This window comes from Eucyclogobius newberryi, unplaced genomic scaffold (genome assembly GCF_026437365.1).
Source record: "Eucyclogobius newberryi isolate DKJ021-1_F unplaced genomic scaffold, fEucNew1.0.hap1 SCAF_16, whole genome shotgun sequence".
Classification (NCBI taxonomy): domain Eukaryota; kingdom Metazoa; phylum Chordata; class Actinopteri; order Gobiiformes; family Gobiidae; genus Eucyclogobius; species Eucyclogobius newberryi.
Genome location: NW_027315790.1, coordinates 26,633,703 through 26,658,931, shown reverse-complemented (window position 1 = coordinate 26,658,931; position 25,229 = coordinate 26,633,703). Strand labels below are relative to the sequence as shown.

Sequence of the window (25,229 nt, the reverse complement as noted above, 5' to 3'; positions counted from 1 at the left end):
ACTCTCTCCTCCCCTCTCCTCCTCTCTCCCTCCCTCCTCTCTCTCTCCTCCCCTCTCCCTCTCTCCCTCTCTCCTCTCTCTTCCCTCCCTCCCTCCCCCATCTCTCGGTCGCTTTAGAGGCAGCGGTCTCCAGCGCGTCCCGGTTATTCAGCTGCACTGACAGGAGACGCGTTACCGGGGAGAGGGCTCATTATAACCGGAGCAGCGGACAGACACGGGCCGCGGCGGACGCGTCTTCCCCCCCCCCGTCACACACACATTCCCCGCGCTCACGGACGCTCCGGAGATAATGAAGACATCGTGGGAGAAAACGAGCCGTCAGTGTTTGGACTAAAACACGGGGCATTTGTGGCTGGAACGCGTCGACCTCCTCTCGGCTCTGAACGCGCAGAAAAGCGGGCATGTCGTCGGAGAAACACGGTAAGTTCGTCCGTCCGTCCGTTTTACGCGTTCTGTGCGTAATCGGTCCGTGGTGCGTCCGCGCGTGGCTGTGATGCTGACTCCATCGCTTCTTCTTTTCTGTTTCCAGCTGCATGACAACATCTAGGTTCCCCTTTTTTCCCCCTCATCCTGATGTGTCTGTAAACCCGCTGTGTGTTTGAGCATCCAGTGGAAATGCACCGTTTCTCAGCCGTTAAACCGTAAATTCAGACTTTTTACGCGCGCGTTTATCGGGATTGAGCCCAGGGTTTTGTGCAACTATTGGCTGTTGGATGCAATAATGTTCTGTCCGGGCTGATTGTGGCCTACATCACACACTCATTAGTGTGGGTGTCCTTGCGCAGGAAGTAAGGAGACTATTTCTGTCAAAGGGAGCGTTTCCATGAATCTCACAGAAAATAAACGTCAGCCAGTGCTCAAGGGCCTGCTTCATGTGACTCCATTACCTCTGAATCACACAACTAGTCGAGTATAAACTGTCTGTCAGAAGTTAAAGGCATTATTAGGCTCTTTTTGTGACTGAATTGTAGCAGACTGTACAGGGTTGTGTGTTGCAATTCCAGTTTGTTTCGCTAGAGGGAGTCGTGAGGTGGTTTGACTTGACAATTCTTTAAGTTATTGATGGGGATTTTTGACTGTTGACACGTTCGTATTTTTGTTTTATTAATGTTTTTTTGATGTTTCACATATGGCAGTGTTTCAGACTTCAGTCAGAATGTGAAAATAAATATATTAAAAAATAATAAAAAGGGCAGTATTGACATCAAGATCAATAAAACAAGAAAATATGGGCTATTTTTAAACATATTTATTGCCCTAATACAAGAGAATAAGCGTACTCGAGACAAAATGCAATTAATTAAACATTTGAAAGCCTAAAATGATTCAACCGAACCTGTTTTTTCTGTAAATTGTCCTTTATAATCAGCCAATTCAATACAATTTCCCCCTTCGGCATAATTTGCACGCTCTGTTCATGACTACACCATCTACAGTATTTTCCGGACTATAAGTCGCACTGGAGTATAAGTCGCATCAGCCCAAAAAAATGCAAAATAGAGAAGAAAAGAACATATATAAATTGCACTGGAGTTTGAAATGCGGTTGCAAGTGTGAAAATAAGTTGCTCCGGAGTATAAGTCACACCCCGGAAAAAAGGTGCAATTTATAGTCCAGAAAATACGGTATATTATATTTTTCTCTCAAATGTTCATGCTCCTAGAAGTGTATAAAATGTGCACTTTTAACAGAATCCAATGGTTAAAATGTAAATATTAAAGCTTAAATCTAATCCCACAGTTCGTCAGTAAAATCACTATTTGATATTCAGCCAAAATTGTTGATACAAAGCTCTTTCTTGGAGGAAATACTGAACTGAAATGACTCATCGTTGCTGCCTTCGATTCTCACAAGTCTTAATGTTTAGCTCTTACTCTCGTGTCGTAACCTCAACGAAAGACAAACCGAATCATCTCGACATCCTCGCTCACAATCGCCGCAGACAAAATCACATTCCTTTGACCGCGGCCTTGACCCGGCGCAACAAAAGCCCGCGAGAGTCCGTGGACCAGCGTCAGGTTGTTTTCGCGGTCGATCGGACTGCTCTCCTCGCCTGTGCTTTTTCTTCTTCTTCTTCTGCTTCTGCACACGACATGTTGGCAGCGAGCGACCTAATTAAACGGCGGACTCTGTCATTACGCGGCTCTGAGAGGAACGCCAATGACGGTCGGTCTGCTTTGTTTTGGCAGGACCCATGTTATGTATTATGTGTCTTTTATGCCTAAATTAAATCGCCGTAGCGGAGGGTGAACGACCGCCCGATGTTCTGCTGTTTGTCTTGTGTTGGAGTGAAACAAAGTATAAGTCGCACTTGTTATGGAAAAATAATAATAATAATCTGGCCCTTAGCCTTGTTTTTTGTAACGCCCAAAGTCACAGCCTAACATAGACCGTGCCTGGAAATGTCCGGACACCCTGGGGTGACCAGGATGTCCCAGGGCCCGGCTCTCATATCAGGGCAATCAGCTGCTTTTGTTCTTCAGTGGGACTTTCCGCCTTCCCATTCGAATAAAAGGAACCACGGGTGTCCAGGACGGGCCTGTTGTCTCTCTAAGGTGTCGGCGGTCAAAATGTGAATGTAAACCCTGTATCTCTTGTTCTCCTTTTGCCTGTGCCATTTGCATCTCTGCCTGTATAGACGTGCTTGTGAATTGTAAATGTGGAATGGGTCATCTGTGGGGGGACAGACTTGGGACAGGAGTACTTGGGAGAGACACATTTTGGGGAGCAAGGCAGGAGACAGAAGCGTGGACTCGGCCTTCCACGAGAATGGCAGAGTCCACACGAGTTTCTTTCTGATTCAACCACAAGATTAAACATTTTACTTTTGAAACAAGACAACTTGCTTCTTTGTTTTATCGAGAGATTTTTGCCACTACGCACCCCGGCCAAAACTATTTAAAAAAAAGGTGCAATTTATAGTCCAGATAATACGGTAATCCCACTTGCTGAGCTCATTTTGCTAAAATTAACAGTATTTTTCTTTCATCCTTGTCCTTTGCATGAACTTGTCAGTTATGATGCGTATAAAACAACATCATATTAAACAGAAAACACAAAGAACAAGTCGTCTTTATCGCGCCTGAACTGAAAATGCTCCTTTGCGATGACATTTTACCTCGAATACGTTTAGTCGTAAGCGATGATGACCACACGCCCCTCTTTTGGTCGTCCTGCACATCTATTTGATCATCACGGTTTAGTTGAGCGAGTTTGCATTCTGGAGCGAGTCAGGGAAAGATTGCACAGTAAACAACGCGTGCAGAACGTTTATTTTTTTGCTTCCATTTCTGCACAGTTTGCTGGCCTAAACGCGCTCGACTCGTGCACAGTTTCGTGTTCGCTAAAGATTTCCCGGGAAACTTCTCGGGCGTTCTCTTCGTGCGTGGACAGAGCGTAAAGACCTCTGGGGATTCTCCTGTTTCTGCTTCCATCGCTGTACTTTCTGTAACTGCATTTGCGTGCGGACTGAAGCGACGTGTGTTTTTACTGTTCTTGATTATGTTTTTAAGTGTCTCGTGGGGGAAAATGTCACGTTTTCTCCTCAAAGTTTCACATATACAATCACTCATTTATACCAGTGTAAACAGACAAAAACAATAACAGGGTTTATAATATTTGCTAAATACGACAAGTAAGATAAGATAAGATATTCCTTTATTGTCCCACATGGGGAAAATTCATTGGTGCAACGCAGGAAGATACAGAGGTAGATACAGAAGAACAGATCACTTATAGGAAGTCTGAAAAACACTTTCAGTAGAAGATCTCCTATAAATAAATAAAAACTCCCATAGACAAATAAATAAATAAATAAATACCATTGCATGTGATCCCGACAGTAATTGCACATGAATATGTGTCACGACAGCACATAGATTGCACATGAATTTCACAGTAATTGCACATATGACAGAATTGCACATCAGTATTAGGTTAGGTCAGTATTGCGAGTGTTCAGTACTAACAGTTTTTGTTATAAAGTCTGACAGCAGCAGGAAGGAAAGACCTACGGAACCTTTCCTTCACACAGCGAGGGTGGATCAGTCTCTCACTGAAGCTGCTCTCCAGAGTGTCCTGCAGGGGGTGACACTCATGGTCCAGCATAGATGTGAATCTAGCCAGGACCCTCCTGTCCCCCACCTCCTGCACCGAGTCCAGAGCACAGCCCAGGACGGAGCTGGACTTCTTGATGACTCTGTCCAGCCTCTTCCTCTCCCTTTCTGTGATGCTGCTGCTCCAGCAGGCCACACCGTACAGGAGGGCTGATGCCACCACAGAGTCGTAGAAGGTCTTCAGGAGTGGCCCTGTCACTCCAAAAGACCTGAGTCTCCTCAGGAGGTAGAGCCGACTCTGGCTCTTCCTGTACAGTGCGTCTGTGTTATGAGTCCAGTCCAGTTTGTGGTTCAGATGAACACCCAGGTACTTGTATGAGTCCACTCTCTCAATGTCCCGTCCCTGGATGTTCACTGGCGAGGGGGCAGTGGGGTGGCGTCTGCGGAAATCCACCACCATCTCCTTGGTCTTCCCCGCGTTGATGAGGAAGACCAATCTCCTTGGTCTTCCCCGCGTTGATGAGGAGGTGATTCCGCTGACACCAGTCCACAAAGTCCTGCGCCAGTCCTCTGTACTCCGCGTCATCGTCGTCCGTGATGAGTCCGATGATGGCAGAGTCATCAGAGAACTTCTGCAGGACACAGCTGTCATGTCTGAAGTCTGCAGTGTAAAGGGTGAAGAGAAAGGGCGCGAGGACGGTGCCCTGGGGCGCCCCCACACTGCAGGTCCGAGTGTCAGACACACAGTTCCGGGCTCTCACAAACTGGGGTCGGTCTGTGAGGTAGTCCAGGATCCACTCTGCCAGGTCATACTCCACACCAGCCGTCTCCAGCTTGTCCCTCAGGAGCAGCGGCTGGATGGTGTTGAAGGCGCTGGAAAGATCGAAGAACAGAATCCTCACAGAGCTGCCAGGCTTTTCCAGGTGAGAGAGAGAGCGGTGCAGCAGGGAGATGAGGATGTGATTATTAGGTTACAATATGACCAAAACATTAGTAATCGTGATAATATTAGAAGCTAAATTAAGTCTTTTTAGTTTAATCGATCGTCCAAAACATAGAAATAGGAAGTACTTTTTTAGCTGGATGTTTGTCTCATATTTAACTTTTTTTCTTTGTGTCTGTATTCGTTAAATCGTGATGTTTTTTCTCACAATAATCGTAACACAAATTACATGGATGCATATAGACTATTGTGATTCCTCCCAGACCTTTTATAGTTGCCTTTTACCTCACGCATGATTTGATTTTCTCTTATTAGACTTGATTTTATCCCTGTCTTTTCCTTCAGCCTTGAAATCTGTCAAACGGGTCATTTTTGGAGTACGTTGTCCCACTCGTTCCTTGCCTGACCCGCCGGCCCCGCCCACATTCTGTTCGAATGCGTGAGAGTCTGGAACCCGAGTCAGAGCCAATGAAGTCGTCGGTCATCCATTTACCTGTCCAATCCCAGTTGGAGGTTTTAACGCGTCACATTGGGATACAGAAGTAGCGCTTTCCACCCCTGTTCCAAAACATTCAAGATGGCGGACCCGGCTCGTGACCCGCTCGTGACCCGGCTCGTGACCGGCTCGTGTGACAGAGTGTTTACTTCTGCTCTCGCTTCAGTTTGAACGATCAGGAAAGTCTACTCGCCGTGATGAACGTGCGTTAGATGCGGTTATACGAAGGGCGTCATCGCGATTCAGGAGACATCGTCTGCGTTCGGGGACGGATAACGCGGGACACGCCTTGTTGACACGGGCTACGTAATATCCGGTTAAGCGTGTCGCGTTTTTTGCGTCACTTCTGGGTTTATGTGATTGGTTCTGTCTCTGCTCTAAACTCCGCCCTAGAAATTGAAACGCAGCGGTCGAGCCCCAGACCCACACACAGTTTTGATAAGTAGTTGGGAACAGCTGGTCAGGCAAACTTGTTCTAGCAGCTTTTTTAGTTCTGACGCTGCCCAGACTTGATTTTAGTATTGTATTTCATTTGCATAGTTTGCGGATCGCAGTTATTACAATAAATGTATGTGTTTTTCATAAGAAACAACTAAATTCAATCTAAATTTGAGAGTTATCAACGTGGAAACCGTAATAAACCGAGTGACATTCACAGGAAACGAAGCGTCCTTCCTCCGCCCTCTGCCCCGCCTCCTCGGCAAAGGGCGGAGCCTGACTTGGTCCTTGTCGTCGCTGTCCGTCTGAAGTTGTTCCCGCTGCTTCAGTCTCTGGTCCGTTTGCTGCTCGTGACGGTCGCAGACGTTACGTAAAGTCGCTCCCTCCAGCGGCACAAGTGTCATCGCTCATCTCGGCACCGTCCCCTCACTTCCTCCTCCTGAACTCCTCTCCTCACTCGATTCCCCCGTTTTTTTCTCTCCTCTTTCCTCTCTCTTTCTCTCTCCTTTGCTCGCACCCTTTCCTCCCTTTCCTTTTCGCCCTCTTCTCTTCTTTCCAATCTTTCTTTCTCCCTCCTTTACTCAATCCCTTTCCTCTGTTTCCTTTTCCCCCCTCTTTTCCTCTTTCTTCTCTCTTTCTCTCTCCTTTGCTCGCACCCTTTCCTCCATTTCCTTTTTGCCCTCTTCTCTTCTTTCTAATCTCTCTTTCTCCCTCCATTTCTCCATCGTCTCCTTCCCTCTCTCCTTCCTCCCCTGACATCCTCCCTCTCTACTTTCCTCTCTCCCTTTTTTTCTTACTCCCTTTCTTTCCATCACCCTCGCTTTCTTTCCCCTTCACGTTCTCTCTTATTGCCGTCCCTTATCCTTCTCTTCTTGTCACCCCTCTTTCTTCTTCAACTCCTTGGCTTTTCTCCCCCTCTTTCTCACTCGCTTTTTGTTTACTTCCCTCTTTTGCTCTCTCCTTTCCCCTTCTCTACTTTTTGCTCTCCTTTCTTCTCTCTCTTATTTTCTCCATCACTTCCTCTCCTTCCCTCCTTCCTTTGCTTGCTCACCTTCCTCCATCCTTCTCCCCCTTTTTGACTCTCTCCTTTCTTCCCCCTCCACCCCACCTCCCCTGATTTCTTTCCTTTCCTCCTTTCCTCCACTCCTTTCTCCCTTTCTTCCTCTACTTCACCTCTACCTTTCCTTCCCTCACTCCTTCTCTTCCTCACCCTTGCTATTTCCCCCTTCTTATTTCACTCATTTTCTGCCGTCTTTTCTACCCTTGTTCCCTCTCTCCTTTCTCCTTCCCTTCTTTTCACTCCTCTTTTTCTCCCTCACATTCTCACTTGCTTCTCGTTTCCTTTCCTCTTTTTTTCTTTCCCCCTTTCTTTTGCCCTTTTTGCTCTCTCCTTTTCCTTGTTCCCTCTCTCCTTTCTCCCTTCCTCTCTTATTTTTTCCTCTCCTTCTCTCCTTTCCTCCATCCCCTCTTCCCTCCTCACATCTCTCTCTCCTTTCCTCCATCCTTACTTCTTCACTTTACCTTCTATCTCTCCTTTCTTCCCTCTTCTCCTTTGTCATGTCTGTTTCCTCTTTCCCATCCCCCCTTTTCTCCCTCCTCCTTTCATCTTCTCACTTTTCTCCTCACGCACTCCTGTCTTCACCTCTTCTCTCCCGGTGTTGTTTGTTTGTTTGTTTGTTTGTTCGTTTGTTGTCCACTCAATTCAATTCAACTCAAGCTCGTCATGAAGGTCGAGAACAGTAATAACACATTGACGCAACAGTAATTAACTTAACGCATTGAATATTTTAATCAGAACAAATTGACATCACGACTCGGTTCAGTTGGTTAAAATAAATGGTTCTTATTCTAAAGCGTCCAAGGTCTTTTTATATAAAGTGTAGTTGTATTAATAGAACCTGCTGCTGCCAGAGTCGGGACCAAACATGATGAATCAGCGTTTCAGTTTTACGCAGTTCAAACCTGGAACAGTTTTCCTGAAGAGACGGGTTCTGCTCTGACCATGTTCAAATCCAGACTCAAAATTTATATAAATAGCTCTGTTTAGTTGTGCTTAGTTTATGATCTTATGATTTTATCTGTTTGTTTTGTGATTTTAATGCATCTTTATTGTTCTGTAAAGCACTTGGAATGACTTTGCGCACTGGCCGCTGGAGAAACTGTGGTTGCCAAACGGCCCTGCGTAAACGTGTGCTTATTGTCCTTTAATATTGAACAAAGCGTTGCCATGGACACTATAAACGGACACATTTGGAGCCGGACTACATGTTTAGTATTATAATTAACTATTTTTTGCTCTGTGTTCCTTTTAGCTCAATGTTATTTTATTAAAAAAACTGGAAGAAAAAAGAAATGCTTTACAGATAAACTTGCCTTGCCATAATTTGGTTGCAGTTTTTATTTTATTTCAAAGTATATTCTGATACCCAAACTCAAATCAAGATGAATATTTGGATTAGATTTATATTTTAATTCAATCCAATGTTGAGATGTCGTTTTTTTACATTGGTTTATCAAGTGTCACTTTCAGACGGACAATAACTCGTCTCTTCCTCTCTCAGGTCTGGATGATTCGGGGCGTCAGTCCATGCAGCCGCCCCCGTACCACAACGGTCCGGACCCCAACATGGGCTCCGCTGCCGGCGGGGCTCCTCCGGGGGGGCAGCCCGGTTACCCCACTCCGTCCGCTCCCCCGCCCGGGACGGAGGGCTACCTGCAGGAGACCCAGTTCCACTCCGCCCAGCCGCCTCCGCAGGGCTACACCGTCCAAACGCAGGGGCCTGGGGGCAGCGTGCAGCACCCGCCCGTGGGGTACATTCACCCGGGGTATCCGCTCCAGCTCCAGCCCTGCACCGCCTACGTCCCGGTCTACCCAATGGCATCGGTGAGTCCAAGGGTGTCACTCTACGGGCCTCGACACTGACCGCACACCTCGGTTTCAGTTAGTTAAATTTTTGAAGGGGCTATTAAACTGTGGTAATTAACGAACACCTGTAATTAAACTTTATAACCCTTATTAAGTTATTCAAACATTTTGCCAATGTTTTCAATTAGTTTTTCTGTATTAAAAACAATCGTGTGGACATTAGTAACCACCAGGGCCGGCACGTGGCATGAACAAACAAAGCAATTGTTTAGGGCCACGAAACACAGGGGGGCGGGGTGGGGGAGGGGCTATGGAGCGAGAGAGGAGCGAGCCAGAGAGAGAGAGAGAGAGAATCTGCCTCAACAGTTGATACAAACCCCTCTAAGTCAAATTCATTGACAGAAAACTAAGCATCGGTGCAGACGTCCCGACATAAGAGTTCTCCTCCTCAGCTCCATGAACTCATCCTGGAGCTGGTGGGCTCTTAACTCTGGTCCCAACACACACCCTGATTAAAATGTACTGTCGAAGTCTATGCATAGTACAAGTATGTGCCACAAGACCTGCTAGAATAAAGAATTAGACTAGAATATTGTGTTTTGTGTAGCCTATTATTCCAAATCATGTGGAAAATATTACAACGCACCTTTACATATGAGAGTTTATCATTGTAAAAACATAAATGCTGATGTTTTTATAGAGATCCGGAGTCACTTTTTGTGTCCCTGTTGTGTGTTTGTCAAATGGTGGGCCACAACCGAAATCTTGTTTAGGGTCGCCGAATGCCTAGCGCCGACCCTGGTTACCGCACAGGCTGGTTCGCCTCCGTCGCACCTTTAAACTCCAATATTTGAATTTGTCAAACTGTCCGCGGAGAGGATGAAATCTCCGCAGGCTTTTGATTTCAGCCGTTTGAAGTCTTGCCATGGAAAATAATGAGCACAGGTTCGGATCAAAATGTCACACGGTTTCTCATCCCAGAGTAAAGCTACTGCGATTTTGTTTCTTCCCTCATCCTTCAACCGCATGATGCAACATGTAACGTTAGACGAGCGCATTCATTAATAACCAGAGCGTCTATTGAAAAAGAACTATTCATATTGGTTTTAACTTGATCTGGAGGCCAATTATTCATTTGAAACTATGTCAAGTGGTGAAGAATTTGAGCATAAACTGCATCCAACATGAATAAAACTCGATACAGCTGGATTCACCTCTTTTAGCTTCGCCGCTACATCTTTAATAAGGTTTTTAATGTCTTTTTATTCACCTGTTCACATTAATAAACCATGTACAGAGGCACCAAAGCGACAATGCGTGTGGTGTTCAGTCGAGGACACGCCAACAGCAAAAACGAGAGCAAGGCTTGAACCAGAAATGATTTATTTACCGTATAACCTTTTGTAGAACGCCGCCAACAAACAGTGTAACGTAATATCTTCAATAAATGTTCCCGCTTCTCCTTGTTGCGTAAGGGCAGGAGGAGTTTGTGGGTTCGATCCTAAGACTCGCTGCTGCTCCTGCCAGTGCCTCCACGTTGTCCCTTTGTTACCGTCGACGTCCAGTTTCTTCCATTAACTTTGTCTCGTCCTTGAGCCAGAATGAACCTTCGACCACGATCAATAACAGCTCCCTTTCACCCTTAGAAACCTGTGACACTTTAGTCCACTAGTTTAGACACTGTCGAGAGCCCGATGTCGATAAATAAGTCGATAAATACTGATTATTAAACCTTTCTCTGTGGCGTTTGTGTGTCTGTGGTTTTTTATGTTTTGTTTTATTCTACTGCTAAAAACATGTACAGTGGAGGACTGAAAAGGAGATTTTTGAATATCACTGGGACCGTATCAAATAAAAGAGCATAGCAATTAAAGAAGCTCTATTATTGTGCTTTTTTATAACATGAAATCAGGGTTAGGGTTAGACACACAATGAACGTGTATAAACCCTTTGTCGATCTCACTTTGTTAACTGATAATGATACTGAAGTACAAAAAGAAAACACATTACAGACAAACCAAAAGGCAACTTCTGTTACACAACTTGTAATACACATGTACATGCAGAAAAAAACAAATGGTGACCAATAATTATTAAGAGTTTACGAACAGAATTGAATTTACCATGACATTTCAAGGGCTGTAAATCCTTTAGACGTTGATTAATTGGTCGATGGTGTTTTAGTCTATTTTATAGTCGACTCATTCTTTTATTTTGATTAAAAAGCTTCATACGGGACAACAGCAGAAATGAGAAGATATAGAGAGAGTTAGCAAAACATATTAGAATGAAGAGTTTAATCTCTAACTACAACTACTAATACTTTTAATTATGTTTTTTTGCATTGGGAACTATTGTGTAGTAGTTGTGGTGTTTTGAGTGCAGTTTGGGTTCAGCTACTGGTTTACAGCCCTAGACATTTCGATGGCCAAAGGTCCCAAAAAATGCTACCCACAGTCTAGAATACAAAAGGTAAAACAGGAATTTAACTTGACAAACCCTCAAATATATAAATGATATGACATGGGTAAAAGCTGTTACTTGTTGGATTTTGCATGATACCTCTCCCGTTGGTGCATCCTCTTGTTAATCATTGGCCTGTCTTGCCTCTCTCCCCTCCTGCGGTACGTTCAGGGGCAGCCGTACATGCCGGGCACAGCGGGACACCCCGGTATCCCCCCCGGTCAGATCCACCCCATGCAGATGCCCCCCAGTATCACTCTCATGGACCGCAGACCGCCGCACGACTACCTGCCCATCGCCGTCCTCACCACCGTCTGCTGCTTCTGGCCAACGGGGATCATCGCAATAATCAAAGCTGTGCAGGTAAGAGCCCAGTCTCCGGGGAGTCCTGGTTTATTCCTGGTTTATTCCTGGTTTAGTCCTGGTTTAGTCCTGGTTTAGTCCTGGTTTAGTCCTGGTTTAGTCCTGGTTTAGCCCTGGTTTAGCCCTGGTTTAGTCCTGGTTTAGTCCTGGTTTAGCCCTGGTTTAGTCCTGGTTTAGTCCTGGTTTAGTCCTGGTTTAGCCCTGGTTTAGCCCTGGTTTAGTCCTGGTTCAGTCCTGGTTTAGTCTTGGTTTAGTCCTGGTTTAGTCCTGATTTAGTCCTGATTTAGTCCTGATTGTGTTTTTTGGTTGCGCTCACATGTGTACTTGTTTAGTCCTGGTTTAGTCCTGGTTTAGTCCTGATTGTGTTTTAAGGCGTGTTCACATGTGTACTTGTTTAGTCCTGGTTTAGTCCTGGTTTAGTCCTGATTGTGTTTTAGGGCGTGTTCACATGTGTACTTGTTTAGTCCTGGTTTAGTCCTGGTTCAGTCCTGGTTTAGTCTTGGTTTAGTCCTGGTTTAGTCCTGATTTAGTCCTGATTGTGTTTTTTGGTTGCGCTCACATGTGTACTTGTTTAGTCCTGGTTTAGTCCTGGTTTAGTCCTGGTTTAGTCCTGATTGTGTTTTAGGGCGTGTTCACATGTGTACTTGTTAGTCCTGATTGTGTTTTGGGGCGTGTTCACGTGTGTACTTGTTTAGTCCTGGTTTAGTCCTGATTGTGTTTTAGGGCTCGTTCACATGTGTACTTGTTTAGTCCTGGTTTAGTCCTGGTTTAGTCCTGGTTTAGTCCTGGTTTAGTCCTGGTTTAGTCCTGATTGTGTTTTAGGGCGCGTTCACATGTGTACTTGTTTAGTCCTGGTTTACTCCTGGTTTAGTCCTGGTTTAGTCCTGGTTTAGTCCTGATTGTGTTTAAGTTCATGCAGCATCAAAATAGGAAACTGTCTCTCAAAAAATAATCCCTATAGCATTTGTCATTGTATATGTCATAATAGTTCCTTTTGTGTATTTTTTACAGTTCAGTTTAGGTTTTGGCCCTTCACATCATGATCTGATCTAATGCTTTGATGCTTGGTCGAGCGTTCACGACTCAAATGCAGCGGCGCGGGGGGAAAGTACGCCGCGCGGGAGAATGTGATAAATTACAGACGAAAGCCATTTTTCTCTCACTTTCTGCTGCGTTTGCCGTCGCCACGGTCCGTCCTCCAATCCCGTCTGATCAAACACGCTCCGTCCTCCAATCCCGTCTGATCAAACACGCTCCGTCCTCCAATCACGTCTGATCAAACACGCTCCGTCCTCCAATCACGTCTGATCAAACACGCTCCGTCCTCCAATCACGTCTGATCAAACACGCTCCGTCCTCCAATCACGTCTGATCAAACACGCTCCGTCCTCCAATCACGTCTGATCAAACACGCTCCGTCCTCCAATCACGTCTGATCAAACACGCTCCGTCCTCCAATCACGTCTGATCAAACACGCTCCGTCCTCCAATCACGTCTGATCAAACACGCTCCGTCCTCCAATCACGTCTGATCAAACACGCTCCGTCCTCCAATCACGTCTGATCAAACACGCTCCGTCCTCCAATCACGTCTGATCAAACACGCTCCGTCCTCCAATCACGTCTGATCAAACACGCTCCGTCCTCCAATCACGTCTGATCAAACACGCTCCGTCCTCCAATCACGTCTGATCAAACACGCTCCGTCCTTCAATCACGTCTGATCAAACACGCTCCGTCCTCCAATCACGTCTGATCAAACACGCTCCGTCCTCCAATCACGTCTGATCAAACACGCTCCGTCCTCCAATCACGTCTGATCAAACACGCTCCGTCCTCCAATCACGTCTGATCAAACACGCTCCGTCCTCCAATCACGTCTGATCAAACACGCTCCGTCCTCCAATCACGTCTGATCAAACACGCTCCGTCCTCCAATCACGTCTGATCAAACACGCTCCGTCCTCCAATCACGTCTGATCAAACACGCTCCGTCCTCCAATCACGTCTGATCAAACACGCTCCGTCCTCCAATCACGTCTGATCAAACACGCTCCGTCCTCCAATCACGTCTGATCAAACACGCTCCGTCCTCCAATCACGTCTGATCAAACACGCTCCGTCCTCCAATCACGTCTGATCAAACACGCTCCGTCCTCCAATCACGTCTGATCAAACACGCTCCGTCCTCCAATCACGTCTGATCAAACACGCTCCGTCCTCCAATCACGTCTGATCAAACACGCTCCGTCCTCCAATCACGTCTGATCAAACACGCTCCGTCCTCCAATCACGTCTGATCAAACACGCTCCGTCCTCCAATCACGTCTGATCAAACACGCTCCGTCCTCCAATCACGTCTGATCAAACACGCTCCGTCCTCCAATCACGTCTGATCAAACACGCTCCGTCCTCCAATCACGTCTGATCAAACACGCTCCGTCCTCCAATCACGTCTGATCAAACACGCTCCGTCCTCCAATCACGTCTGATCAAACACGCTCCGTCCTCCAATCACGTCTGATCACGTCACGCTCCGTCCTTCAATCACGTCTGATCAAACACGCTCCGTCCTCCAATCACGTCTGATCAAACACGCTCCGTCCTCCAATCACGTCTGAGCACGTCACGCTCCGTCCTCCAATCACGTCTGATCAAACACGCTCCGTCCTCCAATCACGTCTGATCAAACACGCTCCGTCCTCCAATCACGTCTGATCAAACACGCTCCGTCCTCCAATCACGTCTGATCAAACACGCTCCGTCCTCCAATCACGTCTGATCAAACACGCTCCGTCCTCCAATCACGTCTGATCAAACACGCTCCGTCCTCCAATCACGTCTGATCAAACACGCTCCGTCCTTCAATCACGTCTGATCAAACACGCTCCGTCCTCCAATCACGTCTGATCAAACACGCTCCGTCCTCCAATCACGTCTGATCAAACACGCTCCGTCCTCCAATCACGTCTGATCAAACACGCTCCGTCCTCCAATCACGTCTGATCAAACACGCTCCGTCCTCCAATCACGTCTGATCAAACACGCTCCGTCCTCCAATCACGTCTGATCAAACACGCTCCGTCCTTCAATCACGTCTGATCAAACACGCTCCGTCCTCCAATCACGTCTGATCACGTCACGCTCCGTCCTTCAATCACGTCTGATCAAACACGCTCCGTCCTCCAATCACGTCTGATCAAACACGCTCCGTCCTCCAATCACGTCTGAGCACGTCACGCTCCGTCCTCCAATCACGTCTGATCAAACACGCTCCGTCCTCCAATCACGTCTGATCAAACACGCTCCGTCCTCCAATCACGTCTGATCAAACACGATCCATCCTCCAATCACGTCTGATCAAACACGCTCCGTCCTCCAATCACGTCTGATCACGTCACGCTCCGTCCTTCAATCACGTCTGATCAAACACGCTCCGTCCTCCAATCACGTCTGATCAAACACGCTCCGTCCTCCAATCACGTCTGATCAAACACGCTCCGTCCTCCAATCACGTCTGATCAAACACGCTCCGTCCTCCAATCACGTCTGATCAAACACGCTCCGTCCTCCAATCACGTCTGATCAAACACGCTCCGTCCTCCAATCACGTCTGATCAAACACGCTCCGTCCTCCAATCACGTCTGATCAAACACGCTCCGTCCTCCAATCACGTCTGATCAAACACGCTCCGTCCTCCAATCACGTCTGATCAAACACGCTCCGTCCTCCAATCACGTCTGATCAAACACGCTCCGTCCTCCAATCACGTCTGATCAAACACGCTCCGTCCTCCAATCACGTCTGATCAAACACGCTCCGTCCTCTAATCACGTCTGATCAAACACGCTCCGTCCTCCAATCACGTCTGATCAAACACGCTCCGTCCTCCAATCACGTCTGATCAAACACGCTCCGTCCTCCAATCACGTCTGATCAAACACGCTCCGTCCTTCAATCACGTCTGATCAAACACGCTCCGTCCTTCAATCACGTCTGATCAAACACGATCCGTCCTCCAATCACGTCTGATCAAACACGCTCCGTCCTCCAATCACGTCTGATCAAACACGCTCCGTCCTCCAATCACGTCTGATCAAACACGCTCCGTTCTCCAATCACGTCTGATCAAACACGATCCGTCCTCCAATCACGTCTGATCAAACACGCTCCGTCCTCCAATCACGTCTGATCAAACACGCTCCGTCCTCCAATCACGTCTGATCAAACACGCTCCGTCCTCCAATCACGTCTGATCAAACACGCTCCGTCCTCCAATCACGTCTGATCACGTCACGCTCCGTCCTCCAATCACGTCTGATCAAACACGCTCCGTCCTCCAATCACGTCTGATCAAACAGGCTCCGTCCTCCAATCACGTCTGATCACGTCACGCTCCGTCCTCCAATCACGTCTGATCAAACACGCTCCGTCCTCCAATCACGTCTGATCAAACACGCTCCGTCCTCCAATCACGTCTGATCAAACACGCTCCGTCCTCCAATCACGTCTGATCAAACACGCTCCGTCCTTCAATCACGTCTGATCAAACACGCTCCGTCCTCCAATCACGTCTGATCACGTCACGCTCCGTCCTTCAATCACGTCTGATCAAACACGCTCCGTCCTCCAATCACGTCTGATCAAACACGCTCCGTCCTCCAATCACGTCTGATCAAACACGCTCCGTCCTCCAATCACGTCTGATCAAACACGCTCCGTCCTTCAATCACGTCTGATCAAACACGCTCCGTCCTCCAATCACGTCTGATCAAACACGCTCCGTCCTCCAATCACGTCTGATCAAACACGCTCCGTCCTCCAATCACGTCTGATCAAACACGCTCCGTCCTCCAATCACGTCTGATCAAACACGCTCCGTCCTCCAATCACGTCTGATCACGTCACGCTCCGTCCTTCAATCACGTCTGATCAAACACGCTCCGTCCTCCAATCACGTCTGATCAAACACGCTCCGTCCTCCAATCACGTCTGATCAAACACGCTCCGTCCTCCAATCACGTCTGATCAAACACGCTCCGTCCTCCAATCACGTCTGATCAAACACGCTCCGTCCTCCAATCACGTCTGATCAAACACGCTCCGTCCTTCAATCACGTCTGATCAAACACGATCCATCCTCCAATCACGTCTGATCAAACACGCTCCGTCCTCCAATCACGTCTGATCAAACACGCTCCGTCCTCCAATCACGTCTGATCAAACACGATCCATCCTCCAATCACGTCTGATCAAACACGCTCCGTCCTCCAATCACGTCTGATCACGTCACGCTCCGTCCTTCAATCACGTCTGATCAAACACGCTCCGTCCTCCAATCACGTCTGATCAAACACGCTCCGTCCTCCAATCACGTCTGATCAAACACGCTCCGTCCTCCAATCACGTCTGATCAAACACGCTCCGTCCTCCAATCACGTCTGATCAAACACGCTCCGTCCTTCAATCACGTCTGATCAAACACGATCCGTCCTCCAATCACGTCTGATCAAACACGCTCCGTCCTCCAATCACGTCTGATCAAACACGCTCCGTCCTCCAATCACGTCTGATCAAACACGATCCGTCCTCCAATCACGTCTGATCAAACACGCTCCGTCCTCCAATCACGTCTGATCAAACACGCTCCGTCCTCCAATCACGTCTGATCAAACACGCTCCGTCCTCCAATCACGTCTGATCAAACACGCTCCGTCCTCCAATCACGTCTGATCACGTCACGCTCCGTCCTCCAATCACGTCTGATCAAACACTCCGCGCTCCTGTCTGGGTCCCGTTGCTTCACGTGTGATCATTTAGTGCTAGTGGGGTAGTTCTGCTTTAGTTCTTCTCAGTTTTTCTTATCTTTGGACCTAGTTTAGTCCAGCAGTTCAGTGGTTAGGCTTTTGTCTTGTTCAAGTCTTAATTTAGACCTGGTATTCTCCATTTTTCGAGACTAGTCCTTGGTTATTGAGTAAGTCCAAGTTTAGACATTTTTTTGATAAGATGGCTTCTTTAACGATCCAGACTGTGTAAAATAAACTATACATTATGTTTTATCTTCAGTTTGTTGAATCAGAAAGGTTTTATTGTCATTGTCAGTGAGCGAAATGCACAAACTAGAAGCGTTGGCAAAATAAGTACAATATAAGTACATTAAAAGTATAATAAAAGTAGATAAATGCATAAAAGATTACTTTGAAATAGGGCAATGCAATTAATCAAATTTGAATTGATTGCAGTCATTTCAAATCGACAGGTTTACAGTGAAAGCACGTTTTTGGACTTTGGAGAAATAATTTTGACTATATTTTATGTTAAATGCCATGGATTTAATGTTCCGGAAATGAATACTGAAAGCCATTTGTATTTGTTTTTGATAATAAATAAAATATAGAACTGAATTAAACACGTGAACATTTGTTGTTACTTTTGTCTAGTACATTATGTCGTCATAGTTTTCATCAATGTCATATTTCTGACTAAAACTAAATAAAAAAGCAACCAAAAAATAATCACAACGACTACAAATATCACAAAAATCACATACATTTTTGTTTAGAAGTAGATGTTTTTGTCGACTAAAAGTGCTTTAGGCAAATATTAAAAACTAAACATAAAAGAGTGAAAAGAGCAATCCCAGAGCATAAACCAGAACCGACAAACTCTAATTTAACATGACATTTTCATTGAATAAAACTTAAAAGAATCGTTTGAATCTCGGCTAAACTAAACTAATAAGAATTTTAGACAAAAGACTAATGTCAATGTCATATTTCAGACTAAAACGAAATAAAAAAACAACCAAAAAATAATCACAACGACTAAAATATTACAAAAATCACATACATTTTTGTCTAAAAGATGATGTTTTTGTCGACTAAAAGTATTTTGGGCAAATATTAAAAACTAAACATAAAAGTGTGAAGCAGAACATAAACAAACTGAATTAACGTGACATTTTCATTGACTAAAACCAGACTAAAACTAAAAAGAATCATCTAAACTAAACTAATACGAATTCTAGACTAAACACTAAGACTAAAACAAAAAAACGTCTTGTCAAAATGAACACAGGTCATTTAAAAAGCCCCTAAAATGACCCTAAACACGATGACCAGTGACTCCATGCCTTCTACCATCCTCTCGCTCCGTGTGCTGTGCTTTGCATCATCTGACCACGGCGCATTACATAACGGGCCTATTGTCCGTGGAAAGGAGCGAATGGATTTCCCCCGTGGCGCTGCTCTGCCGGGCGCCCGGGCTCAGTGGAGCTGGACCTGCCACCGTCCAGTCCAAAACACCCCGCGATCGATGCGCCGCTCGCACAGACCAAGCGCGTGAGCTCCTGTCAAATCTGTGCTCGGACCGCGTTTGTTTGTGCAAATTATAGTCTCTGTTTTGGATCGATTTGTTGCTGGATGGTGGGTTTAGTCGCGGTGATGACAGGAAATATGAGACACAATATGAGAGGAGTTTCCAAAATAAAACCATTAACTAATTCTTTTATAGATCGTGGTCATTTTGACATTGTCAAGGTCAAATTTGTAGAGCTTTAAACCTTTCGTTGTTTAGTCACTTTAGAGGATTAATATTCACAATAACAGAAAGGAGACACATTTAGTGAGTTATTGTGAGTTAAATATGCCCTTTTTTTAAACAGATAAATAGTTTGCTTGTGGTTTTCTGTCTAAATCTTTGTTTTTGTCATCTTTTGGTCTTTGGGTACAAATGGTAAAATTGCAGAGATACTTTCAGAGACCTTTTGAAAGCGCAACACGTTTGAGCCCTCAGAGAGCACGGGTTTGGTCGACCAAGACTAAAGACCTACAAGTTTGGTCCCGTTCATGTGATTTCTTTCAGTATTGATGCTCAAATTAGTTCCAGTTAGTATTGACTAGTATCTCGTGTTCATCTGGGGGACAAATAACATCAAAGTCATTGCAATTACTGTTATATTTACAATATTTTGACATATTTTGATTTTGACAGTACTTTGCTGAAATTGGTAGCTGTGTCTCAGACCACATGACCCTGACCTGTGGAGTGCCCCAAGGGTCAGTCCTGGGTCCCCTACTGTTCAACCTCTACATGCTGCCGTTGGGTCAGTTGATACGCAGTGAAAATGTGTCCTATCACAATTATGCAGACGACACTCAGATCTATGTTTCACTATCAGCAGGTGACTATGGACCAGTAGATTCACTCTGTCACTGCATCCAACAGATCAGTTTGTGGAGGCAAAACAACTTTCTCCAGCTGAACTCAGACAAGACTGAAATAATCGTTTTTGGCCCACAGAAACAAAGAGAAAGTGTTAGCGGTCACCTCCAGAGTCTCGCTCTAAAACCTATAAACCAAATTAGAAATCTGGGGGTAATAATGGACTCAGACTTGAACTTTAATAGCCACGTCAAATCAATAACATCAGCAGCTTTTTACCATCTAAAAAACATTGCCAAAATCAAAAATATAGTGTCAAAACCAGATTTAGAGAGACTTATCCATGCGTTTGTCTCCAGTAGATTAGACTGTAACGGCCTGCTCACTGGTCTCTCCAAACGAGCTGTAAAACAGCTGCAGTTCATCCAGAACGCTGGTGCTCGGGTCCTGACTAGAACCAGGAAGTATGATCACATTAGTCCTGTTCTCAGGTCTCTGCACTGGCTCCCTGTGGCTCAGAGAATAGACTTTAAAGCAGCTCTGCTTGTGTACACGTCTCTCCATGGCCTAGCACCAAAGTACATCTTGGATATGTTAGTGCCATATGAACCATCTCAGACTCTGAGGACCTCAGGGACCGGCCTCCTGCTGGTGCCCAGAGTCAGGACTAAACATGGGGAATCTGCGTTTCAGTTTTATGCAGCTAAAATCTGGAATAATCTTCCTGAAGATGTGAGACAGGCTTCTACTCCGACAAAGTTCAAATCTAAACTAAAAACAGTTTTGTTTGGCAGTGCATACGACTGAAAGGATTTTCTTTGCACTTTTCTCTCTCATGTCTTAAACTGTTCTTTCATGTCTTTGTGATTTTAATGCTTTTTTTCCCTGTTGTATGAAGCACTTTGAATTGCCTTTTGTACAAATTGCGCTCTACAAATAAACCTGCCTTACCTATAGAATTCTGAGGCAAATAAACACATCAATCCATTTTGTAATACGACCGTAACATAACAAAACCTGGATAAAGTGACTATATTCTGGACACACTGAAGGAGTCGCCTCGCTCGTGACTGAACGGAGCAAAGTCCCCGTCCCAGCGCAGTCTCCTCTTTCCACACAAAACCCCAACGCTGAAATCAATAGCTCACGGAGGCTTTGTGGTGCAAAAACATACAGACATCTGCTGGTAAATGATATGCGACCGGTCCGAGCTATTCTGAGGCTTCTGAATAATGGATGCGTGAATATTCTACAACTACACTCCAAAATAAAACCCAATTACGGCACACGAAAACATGCCATGAATTATTTTGCAGCAGAAGTGGAGAGCAGAGCAGGTTCGTTTCGCCGTGTTCCGACAGCGGTAACGTTAAAAATGTCGCACAGCACATATTTTATTGATGAGAACATATGGAGGATGTTCTGGCTCGTCTGACTTTTGCCCTCAACGTCTCTCTGTGGGATGTGGGGATGTTTAGAGGGATTTTTGTCCTTGTTTAGCTTTGAAACTTTTCGAAATCTCGTCAAATATGATGGCGCAGTCAGTGTTTGCTTTCCCATTTGGCTTTTTCATGTGTGTTTCAGCTTCCTGTTGTAGCCGAGGTGATGTTTTGACGGCTTTTCCACATTAAGAATATATTGTATTTTTACTTTACTTTTGAAATAAATACATTGCCAGGACTCATCGATAAATGAGGCAGAACATAAAAAGTACTGTGAAAAGTACTGTCCGTCCCCAAAAAACAATAAAAACAACCTTTACTAAAGAATTAATGAATAAAAGTCCACATCGGGACTGAAATGGGCTCAATTTAGGACCAAATAGTGACAAATAAGTGTGAACGCAGCCTTTATCTGGCAATGTGGTCAGAATATGTATTAGAGTTCAAGCACAATGTATTGAAATTAAGTCAATTCATCTATTGTGCCAAACAGTAACTTAGCATATTGTCAAAGCTAAAACAAAGTGAGATAATTATTTGAATTTCGGTCATTTTTACCTCAACATTTAGCAGATTTCAGTCCATAAAGGGACGATCCGCACCAAATGTACAGAAAACCAAAACATGTATTTATTTAGAGGTTGTCAAAGTTATACAAAGCCTTGTTTTATCTGCTTAAAATAATTTATTATGTATTTAAGCTGCATTAAGCACATTATATGACACTTTAGCTCGATATCTTTTGCACTTTGTTGGCGATTGACACGCGCCTGCTGACTCTATGTCGTAATGATTATTATTGTGCGTTAGCGAGATGTTTTGAAGAATTTGTGGACTTAAAACAGGACCTACCGATATCGCAGACACACGTGTACATGAGGAGAAACTAAAAAAGATGTGAAAAGTCCTGGCACAAAAAAACCCAGAGAATACAAACGACCTTTACAAAACAAAATGAGACCAGGATGTGCACTGGCTTTTAATTTATGAATCCAGAAATCGTCTCTGCTCTTGCCAGTGCATTTTACATGTTCAATGCCTTCAACGAAAAGCAGAGAATCATTATTATCATCACGATATTCACAAAAATGATGGAAATAAACGTCTCCTGCGTTAGAACTCCAGGATCAAGTCTCGTCTTTCCACTCTAGAGCGTTCATTTATCCTACAACACGCCTTATTGTACGATCCTCTCTGATAATCCTGTCTCCTCTTCTTCTTCTACTGTCCAGGTACGGACGGCCATCGCTCGGGGCGACATGGTCACGGCGGAGATCGCGTCGCGTGAGGCCCGTAACTTCTCCTTCATCAGCCTGGCGGTGGGCATCGCCTCCATCGTCCTGTGCACCATCCTCACCGTGGTCGTCATCATCGCGTCCCAGCACCACGACGACGACTGGGAGCCATAGCGACAGCCCCGGCAATAGCCAACGCCGCCGCAGCAAAACAACAGCCGGCGTGGCGAGAGGGAAAGCGAAACGCCGTACTTAACTTTAGCTAGAGGTTTCAACCACACGCGGGCGAGCGACGACGACGGCGACGGCGATGCAACGGGTTCAACGTCATCGCCGTCTGCGTCACAAACTCTTTTCAACCCAACGACACCATATTTTCAACCACCAACCAAATCTTGTACTGTACCGACCGGCTGCCTCTCGTCGATAAGCGTATAAATAGGCGAGAGGAAGTGAAATTAGACGATTTGTTAAAGAAAATGCTAGAGCGACGTTTGTTTTTCCTCCTTCAAAAGTCTCTAAAAAACGGCTTAGCTTTTTAAATGAATCCGACGCTCATCGCTCATCTTTTGCTCCATCCAGCTCGATCGTAGGGATATTCGGACTATATAACAAACCTTACGTCGCGGTGTAGAGGTTCTGTGTATCGTTTGACCCGCTCGTTTCTGCTAAATTGCCCGTTTTGAGCAGCTACGTGCGCACAAAACAAATTAAAAAAAGCGTTGAACACGGCTGCAGACGACTGTGACACGGACCGAAACCGGTGGCTGCAGCAGAAGAACAAAGTCTCCCTCATGAAGTATTTTTTTTTGTTTTATTCATTAAGGCCTTTTGCTGTTCTGGGAGAAAATCATCCCGATCAACTTAAGAGATAAAACATTTAAGAATATAACGCACTTTTGAGTTTGTTCGTCGATAAAGATGTGCCATTTTCACAGATTGGGTAGAAATGCGACGCGTTAGAAGCGAAGAAAGCGTCATTTGTGGAGTTGCTGGGCGTTTCCAGTGATTTAAAAGTGCATTATGTAACTTTTCTGCTTTGTCTTCATGAGTATTTAGTCCGGAATGTTCCACAGTATGGCGTTAAACCTCTTGCAATTAATCGAATGCAGTTGCTTTTATCGCGAGAATGAAAAAAATACATCATCTGCTTGTCTTTACGGGCACAGAAAGGTTTAATGCCGTACTGTGGAACATTCCAGACAGAGCAGGGCAGAGCAGGCGGCGGGCCCTCAACCGGAAATGTTACGTAATGCGCCTTTAAACGTGAGCTGCATTCAGAATATTGATCTTGTTCGGAGTAGTTTAGTTTTTGAAGTTACTGAAGTAAAAGTAAAGTTACTCAACCACAAGTAAAAGTATCACGTTCAAGAACCTACTGAAGCAAAAGTATTCAAGTACTCCGTTCAAATGTTGCGTAAAGACTCAAAAGTAGAAGTGATTCACACAGATTTTGCAACTTTAGCGTCAGATTATGATCTTGTTTGTCCCGATTTTTTATCATCAGAAGTAATTTTCCTGCTCATTTTCATCAATATAGACTGTTTTTGCTCAAAGATGGGACATAAACGCGCTAAAAGAAAATAGACGTGCTGGAGTAGAAAGTACACACACCACTCTCAAACGTACTGAAGTAAATGTGAAAAGTATCTACCGTAAAATGTACTTTTGTACTTCGTTATGCTCCCACCGCTGCATTTTAACTGGTTTCGTTATCGATTAACTTGAAACTGATGCTGATTCTACTGATTCCACACGTCCAAACTAGACGAAACCGGGACTAAACCCAAAACTAAACCTGGAATTAAAAAAAACAAATGGAACAGGACCAAACCGAGTCCACATCGCGACTAAAATGGGCTCAATTTAGGACCAAATAGCGACAAATTAGTGTGAACGCAGCCTTAATCTGCCAATGTGGTCAGAACATGTATTAGATTTCAAACGCAATGTATAGAAATTAAGTGAATTAATCTATTGTGCCAATGCGTAACTTAGCATATTGTCAAAGCTAAAACAAAAGAGATAATAATCTAAATTTCAGTCATTTTTACCTCATCGTTTAGCAGATTTCAGTCAATAACAGGACGATCCGCACCAAATGTACAGAAAACCAAAACATGTATTTATTTAGAGGTTGTCAAAGTTATACAAAGCCTTGTTTTATCTGCTGAAAATTATTTATTACGTATTTAAGCTGTCACTCATTATATGACACTTTAGCTCGATATCTTTTGTGCCGACGCTGCACTTTGTCGGCGACGGACACGCGGCTGCTTATCTCGAAAAGATTATTATGTGTTTTGACGATTTTAGGAGCAAAAAGGTGTTTCTACGATTACAGTAAAGTATTATTTAATTATTACGGAGAGAATTTAGTTTGAACGGCTCGAAACGTGGAGTTGCACATGTAGATTTTTAAAGTGCTTTGGCCTTTTTGTGTTGCACATCTTATACCTCTGGATAAATGTAAATGAACAGATGCTTTTAGCGCCTCCACTGACCTGCATGTCCTGCTTTTACCAGACGTTTCTGACTCAAACCTGTGACATTCCCGACGGCGTTTTTCCCGACCAAACCAGCCCGGATCACGAGCGCAGGAAACTAAATATTTTATCAATTATCGCCAAAGTGAAGAGAAAAATATCCAAACGTGTTGCAGTGAGAAGATTGTTTAGTACTTAACGTTTTGCTCTTAAAGACGACATATTCTGCTTTTATGATAATCTATGACACTGTTTTTATCATTTGGACATTTTAAATC

The 25,229-nt window shown here is 44.9% G+C and overlaps 1 protein-coding gene across 1 annotated transcript; it reads left to right on the top strand.

Moving 5' to 3' along the window:
* Nucleotides 1-263: 263 nt before the first annotated feature.
* prrt1 (proline-rich transmembrane protein 1) lies at nt 264-22,658 on the top strand. Its single transcript, XM_072447187.1, has 4 exons — nt 264-420; nt 8,494-8,816; nt 11,433-11,624; nt 22,463-22,658. Exons 1-4 carry the CDS (start codon nt 402-404, stop codon nt 22,637-22,639), a joined length of 711 nt encoding a protein of 236 aa, XP_072303288.1. The 5' UTR covers nt 264-401; the 3' UTR covers nt 22,640-22,658.
* The last annotated feature ends 2,571 nt before the right edge of the window (nt 22,659-25,229 follow it).

Bases quoted from the DNA above. Each gene is read 5' to 3' on its own strand.
- prrt1 (XM_072447187.1), top strand. The intron at 8,817-11,432 runs GTGAGTCCAAGG...CGGTACGTTCAG, and splicing joins CGGTCTACCCAATGGCATCG to GGGCAGCCGTACATGCCGGG. The intron at 11,625-22,462 runs GTAAGAGCCCAG...TCTACTGTCCAG, and splicing joins CAATAATCAAAGCTGTGCAG to GTACGGACGGCCATCGCTCG.